Consider the following 7,394-nt stretch of genomic DNA (forward strand, 5'->3'; position numbering starts at 1 on the left):
TCAATCTCTCTGTAACAAGGGTAAAGGAAGATTAAATTGGTAGTAATGTGGTCTTAAATTATAACTTTTTACTTTCAATAAAAATAAACTTTACTGACAGAAGATGCTGTCATAGCTTTGAAACATATTTTTGTGTTAGTTGGTGAAACACAAGTCAGCACAAAACCACTCATGTTATTTGATATAAAGATATAAATGTGTATCTGTCAAACATAATTTAATTTTGAAATGTCAAAATTTGTTTAACAGTTCTAGTATATTAAATACATATATATTTATTCAATTCTAGTTACAAACAGTGATGTATTTATTTATCAAATAATTGTTTCTGTACAACTTTCAATAAAAACATTTCTGGTGTTATAAATATACATATGTATATATATCCATCTTGAGTCTTGCATGTCTTATGGTTCACATTGGTCCTCTTGGAAAGGTTTTCACAGCAAATCAAAATCATCTCTCTAAAGAAAAGATTGTAATAATTATGAGGACAGGAAAAACTATATATATTAAGCACAATTCATAAAATTTATATTTTTTTTATACCATTTCTTGTTGACACATCCTTCTTTCAGAGGTTTATAGTATATGTTCTTAAAAGCATGAAATACAAAACAATGATATCACAATATGACATCTATGGACCAAATAGTATGTGCTTGACTAAAGCCTTACAAATGTCTAACCTAAGTTTACATATAAGATAGCCATGAGATATTTCAAAATTGTTTGAATGAAAGCCCTAAGTTTTAATTACTTAAGCAACATCTGTTTCTCTACATTATATAAAAATTAACTAAATCGTTTTTACATTCTTATTTTTCATACTATTCAGGGATCCAAATATTACATTCCCAAGGATTTTAACTTTGCTTGAGGAATTTCATCTTTTTAGTTGGCTTTACTGATCGGAAATGCATGGTCCATGCATATTCTTTAGTTATGACCAATGAAAATGAACATATTGCATGGATTAAATAAAAAAAGAATTCATGAGTAAATGCAACATGAGGGAATGTAATCTTCCTGAAGGTAATTTTATTTCATTATTTCTATCCCTGCTATTTTATGTTGACATGTTCTTTCAGTTTTATAAAATACATATTTAAAGGCAAAAAAGAATGCAACAATGATACCACAAAATGACATACATGGACAAGATAGCATGTGCCTGACTAAATACTTAGAAGCATACAACCTAAGTTAACATATGTACATATATTTATATATATGAGGTTTTATTAAAACTGTGTTAAAAGAAAATTAATCATCCAAGCATCATGACAGTCAATTTTATATACTGTCACTTAAATAGTAATAAAAAAAAATTGGATAAAGATGGTTAGGTTGCACTTAACATAGATACCGCATTTGATTTTATATGATGAAAAACATGTTACTTGTAAATACACTTTATTAAGTAAAATTATAAACTTCCAAAAAAAATTTACTGAAGGCTATAAAACAAATATTATATCCAAATCTAGATAGTACTGATTCAAAAAGAATAAAAGACAACATTCTTGTTAAAATTTACACTTTTATTAGGATTCAATATCAACAATTTATTTTCCTTTCCATTATAAAAATTGAAAGTATTATCAGTTTTTACAGTAGATTTTAAATCAGACATTATTGTGTCTTAATTAATTTCTTATTACATATATTTCTCCTATACAAAGTTAATTACTTAAGTACTTGAAAAAAAATCTACTTATTTTAGTTAAAAACAGATTATAAAGCACCTAAAGATAAAAGGTATCATGATAATTCATAAAATAATTTTTTATTTTTGAATAAAAAAGTAGATTATTATTACTACTATAGATTTATAATTTTGTTTCCTTGTTAGAGGCTGTAAAGTTGAAACTTATATCCAAACATTTTATTATACAGGGCATGATTACAGCATAAATTAAATTGGCAAAGCACAAAAAATAAATGTTTGATTTGCTTTAAGTAGAAGCATCTTCATCAGTTTACATGTATGAATCGATAACATATTACCTACTTTATTTCTAACTTAATTTCTCAAAAGCTTGAATTTAAAAGAAGTAAAAATCAAAATAACTCTTAATTTTGTACACAGATTTGTGGAACTCTCTTCCATTTATTTCCTTATGCCAGTTAGATTGATCATGCGACATGTAAGGTAAGGCCTGTGCTTTATAAATTCAGGGGTTTAATCATATCATAGTTAGTTTGCTAGACAGTGGATAGGAGCAATGATCTCTTTTCCAAAAGAACTTGATAACTGGTGATTTTCAAGCATGAAAAGTGTAGTCATCATCAAAAAATCTGCCACAATGGTCTGTTGTTGGCAGTAATTAGAAGAGAATACACCTGCCACCAAAAAAAAAAATACGGATGCTAAACTTTGGTGACTATCAAGAAAAAACATGACTGAACAGGATCATAAAGCATAAAAGACTCAGGCTCTATTAAATATTGATTGATTCCTTTACCAGTGATCAAAATGTAGCTCCTTCAAATCATACTATGTGAAATACATTATCAAAAATGTCATATATTTGCCAACAACTAGTCTGAAAGCTGCTTATAAGAAATTCAAACAGAAAAGCATGGTGTCAGTGGTGCTTACAGTATAAACAATGGTTAACAAGTGACTACCAATATGTGATGTGGTGTTATTCTTCATGTTTACCCATTTTGGTAATAAAATAGAGTAAAAAATATAAAACAAATCAATGACATTTGACTCTGCTTGTGTTGTTGCAACAATGCAAGTTGCTGGAGATAATTTAATGGTTGGGAGAAGATTTTTGTGGCAGAAAGATATATATATATATATTATTCCTTTAGAAGAGCAAACAACATCTGGCTGCATTTCCACTTTGATGGATGAAGGCTCTTCCATGACAAAAATACAACAATCTATTATGCTGGTACTGTTCAAAATTGGGTCAAAGTGACCAAATCACATCTTCCTCAACTAACACAATCATCAGATCTCTATGTAAATGAGCATCTTTATGATAAATTTGAATTATGCACTCACCACCATACACCTCTACCAATATTTGTAACCTAATTGCAAAACATAATCTTTGGTGGATGGTGTAAAATTTAGCAATATAACTTCAGGCATTGTATGAAGTCTACACCATACTGAATTCAGGCTATGATCATGGAAAAAAAAGTATTTCAAGCAAATATTAAGAGGAAATCTGAATTAAGAATCATTTATGTTAAAGTATAAAATTGTTATAATAAGACTTGTGTTACCCATAATACCCAAGACTATAGATGGACTCTTTACCAATTTTTCTGTTAACACAGTTTATCAGAAAATATCAAAAGGTTAAATTACACTTATTAATAAAACTTGTTACTTACCATTTCATTATACTGAAGTACATGTTTTCTAATGGCTGATGTATCAACCCACGTAACAAAGTCTTCAAGAGTTCTATTAACTAAGAATGCTGGATCAGTAACCACCTCAGGACCAACACGAACATCTGGAAAGTGGTTAAGTTACATATTCTTTTCATGGATAATTTCACCTACAAAGTCTAACAAAAGATCTATTAATCTAAGTAAGAACTTACAATAATGTTCATTTTCATACATAAAGCCTATAAAAGAAATCAAAACTTTAGCCACCAGTTGTGTTTCAAATAATGAAAAAAATATTTTTTCAGGGTGATGCAACTGCAAGTAACTGACCATGTACTGTGAACTTAAGCAAAGTGTGGTTCATATAAGTATTATTAATTCATTTCCTTTATTTTTGTACTTTATTATTTAAGTACTTACAACATCAGCATCAAAGATCATAGGATATTTTCAACATGTAAATTTATATTTTTCAAGAAGGAAAACCTAAAAGGAAGTATGAAATCCTTTTATGTTTTCAGACACCAGAACTTCAATCCTCACTTGCTTTGTTTGTTTGTAATTAAGCACAAAGCTACACAATGGGCTATCTGTGCTCTGCCCACCACGGGTATCAAAACCCAGGATTCTAGCGTTGTAAGTCCGCAGACATACCGCTGTGCTACTGGGGGGCACCCTCACTTGCAACTGCATTTTAAGACAGGTTCTCATACCCTCTAGAAACATAAGGATAAAAATGTACCATAGTTTTTTAAGCTTTCATTTTAAAGGATACGGCCTTGTTCTATAAATTGAGTTGCAGTTTTCAAGTTTTCAGCCATGTGGTTTCGAACCATTAATACAGGAAGCCGCCTTCTGTAAGAAAAAAGTAAATTAAATCAATTCACTGTTGCCCTTTGGTCTCTATATAACTTAATTCACACTATAATAGTCTATAATATAAAATTAATATTACAGAATAGCTTCCTCTGATTCGATTATAAAAATTTTAATGAATAAAACTTAAGTATTAAAATTTATTTTCTGTGCATATATTCATTTTATTCATATTTATGATAAAGTAAAAAAAACATAAAGCTTGCTTTAAGTTTCTCTAAGACAACTGCTTTTGTAACTTGTAATTCTGATACACTCTATTAAAACTACTTAAAAATGTGATGACTCAAATAAAAAGCATCCTATTGGTTGCACTTGTATAATTAGTATCTTATCATAGTTATTAATTAATAAATATGATAACGTTTGCTGCCCTAAAACAAAAATAGTGTCTTATATTTTATAGATGATTTATACAGAGTATTCATGATGAATGAACACAGGTGAAACAGGCAGCAACTGCCAAATTCAGATTGAAAATTGTAGAAAAAGTCTTGAAGGACTAATCTTCAAAAGTAGCTTAGTTCAAAAGGACAGTACCTCTAAAGATTTCTGTTTTTCATCATCAGGATCTAAGCTACTTTCTCTACAAGTATCACTTTGAACTAGGTGGTTGCTTACCATTTCAAAATTTTTCAGTATTTTATCTGTTTGAATTTTTTTTGCTAAAAAAAAGGAATTTTCATTGGGTTAAATACTTGAACTTTTGATTATACATAAAGTCAATGAAAAGAAAAACACAATCAGGTTATTTATTTATATATTTGTATCTTATTATTTATTAGAAAATTTAATCATGATAATTTATTAAACTTACAAATATAACCATATTTAGTCTTCTGCAGGATAACCCTACAATAACTGGTTTAATTATTAACATACTACTCTTTGCCAACCAATAACAACTATGTAATTACAATTTTAATCATCTTCTCACCACTGCTTATAAATTTAGTGAAGATTAACCAGTTTATCTTAGTTATTTATTATACACAACTAAGCAACACAATATAATCCCTTTCTTTAATTATCTAACCACTGGCTATAATCTTCCTCATTAAAATTTCTTTCTTGATCATCAACAAAATACTGCTGCAAAAAAAGGTTATTTACTAGCAAACGACATCAAACTGAATAACATCAACTACTCAAACACTCAATGTTAATAAAGAATAATTACACAATAGTTTGGATAATATGAATCACCTCCTTTAGGAATAGTAAACAAAAACAAAATTGATCTTTGTCATGTACTATAAACACCATATATAATCTTGAAATATTACCAACTACATACAATAAATATAAAATTTTCCATCGAAAAAATGTATTTCGGTATTTAATAATGGCTACTACTCATATCTATGCTAGCAAATTGTAATTTTCTTATTATGATCAATAACGAACACGCATATATCTTTGGAAGTATTTTATCTGTCAAACGACAACTGTACTGAAACCTTCATCAAGTATGACCGAACAAAATATTATGTAAAACATTTTTCTTTTTCTGTTACTAAGAAAATATTGTGGTTGTTGTCGATGTCTGACCTTACGAACATTAAATTATCTACTTACCTACAAAAAGATGATGCTGTGACTTTATCGGCTATACCAAGGTTTTCTTTAATGGAAATCAATCCCATCGTGTACCTATTAGTTCATAAAATATATTTTGAAAAATTATGCCCCAAATTTAAAACCGCCAGCAACTGTTTGTACAATAGAAAAACTAAACAATCCAACGAATTAAGTTAAAAACAAATACTTAAACTAGATGACGAGAAATGCACTTTGAGACTAATAATGCTTGGAGACGGCTTGAATGGGTAATGAAGAAAAACTTTAATATAAGTTTAACATAACAGCAAATGTACAACGTTTCGACAAGGTTTTGTCATCATCAGGTACCCATTCAAGCCGTCTCCAAGCGTTATTAAATACTCAAACTATCAACAGATGGCGCTAATACAATACACATTTGCACAATTGACCTATTGATGTGAATGTACAAAAGTACAAGCTAATGTGCTAGAAACGAAAATAAATTTTTCACAGCATTATTAATAGATTATCTTTACATTCTGCTTACTTAGGTTGATCAATTGAGAACAATCACATTAGGTAACCACATATTTACTTGTCATAAGACGTCCGTATCTGTCCTATTATATTTGAAAACACTGTATTCTTTATCCAGTCTGTTAGGGATTTTCAAGAATTAGAATGGTGTATTATAATAACATTCCAACCACACTATATTCGCCGTATCCATCTGCCAACGACGCGTTTCGCACAACCCAGTGTTCCTCAGGCCAGCCAGGATACAACGAACACAGTAGTTGTCGGAATATTATTTAAATTGTTACATTTGTATGTGAACACCATTTATAAGCTGGCGAAGCATGCTTATAGTTATATTTGTAATAAGACAGTAATAACGAGCCTAACAAGTGTTCCGACACTACTGTATTCGTCGTATGCCAGCTGGCCTGAAAAGTTGAAATGCTGTTATCATATACTATTCTAATTCTTGAAATTCCCTAAAAGATTACATAAATATTGTAGTGTTTTAAAATATAATAGGCCTAATACTAGTGTTATTATGAGAAGTATAATGATAATTATGCGTCTCTAGCTTCTAAAATCGTTCACAACATCAAATATTTACCTTTTAGATCTCAGCTGATATACTTTGGCAATAATATCGTTTTGAAATAAATTATTTTTATCAACTCTTGCTCTGTTGGTGTTTAAAGCTTATTTCAACTTAAAAAGCTTAAATGAACATTTATACAAACAAGACCACTGCAGCGTGAAAGAAGTATTTAAGCCAAACCATGAATGAAAAAATGGATGCCTTTTCTTCATAACTTCAAGTTTGATATATTTCACTTAAAAAATTTAAATTAACACACAGTCTATATTGCAGGTTCATAATAACATTTGGTATTACCGTATTTTTCGGCGTATAAGACGCACTTTTTTACCCCAAAATTTGATGTTAAAATCTGCTTGTGTCCTATACACCGAAGGTATGAATAATATATATTTATATATACGGATATACACAAGCCATGTGTAAATATATTTAAATAGGCATGCATAGTTTAGTTCAATTGAATGTGTTATTTATAACAATATAGTTTTTTTCT

At 29.2% G+C, this 7,394-nt stretch overlaps 1 protein-coding gene across 1 annotated transcript in view; it reads right to left on the bottom strand.

The window, feature by feature from the left end:
- Positions 1–283: 283 nt before the first annotated feature.
- LOC106460132 (U3 small nucleolar ribonucleoprotein protein IMP3-like) overlaps positions 284–7,394 on the bottom strand; it is a 36,622-nt gene continuing 29,511 nt past the window's right edge. Inside the window, exons 3-6 of the mRNA XM_013919814.2 lie at positions 5,818–5,892; positions 4,139–4,218; positions 3,361–3,485; positions 284–464 (exon numbers count right to left, since the gene is read on the bottom strand). Of these exons, the coding sequence (XP_013775268.1) occupies positions 441–464; positions 3,361–3,485; positions 4,139–4,218; positions 5,818–5,892 (304 nt within the window). The 3' untranslated portion in view covers positions 284–440. The remainder of the gene's footprint in view (positions 465–3,360; positions 3,486–4,138; positions 4,219–5,817; positions 5,893–7,394) is intronic.

The sequence above is a fragment of the Limulus polyphemus genome, unplaced genomic scaffold (assembly GCF_000517525.1).
Source record: "Limulus polyphemus unplaced genomic scaffold, Limulus_polyphemus-2.1.2 Scaffold715, whole genome shotgun sequence".
Lineage (NCBI taxonomy): Eukaryota > Metazoa > Arthropoda > Merostomata > Xiphosura > Limulidae > Limulus > Limulus polyphemus.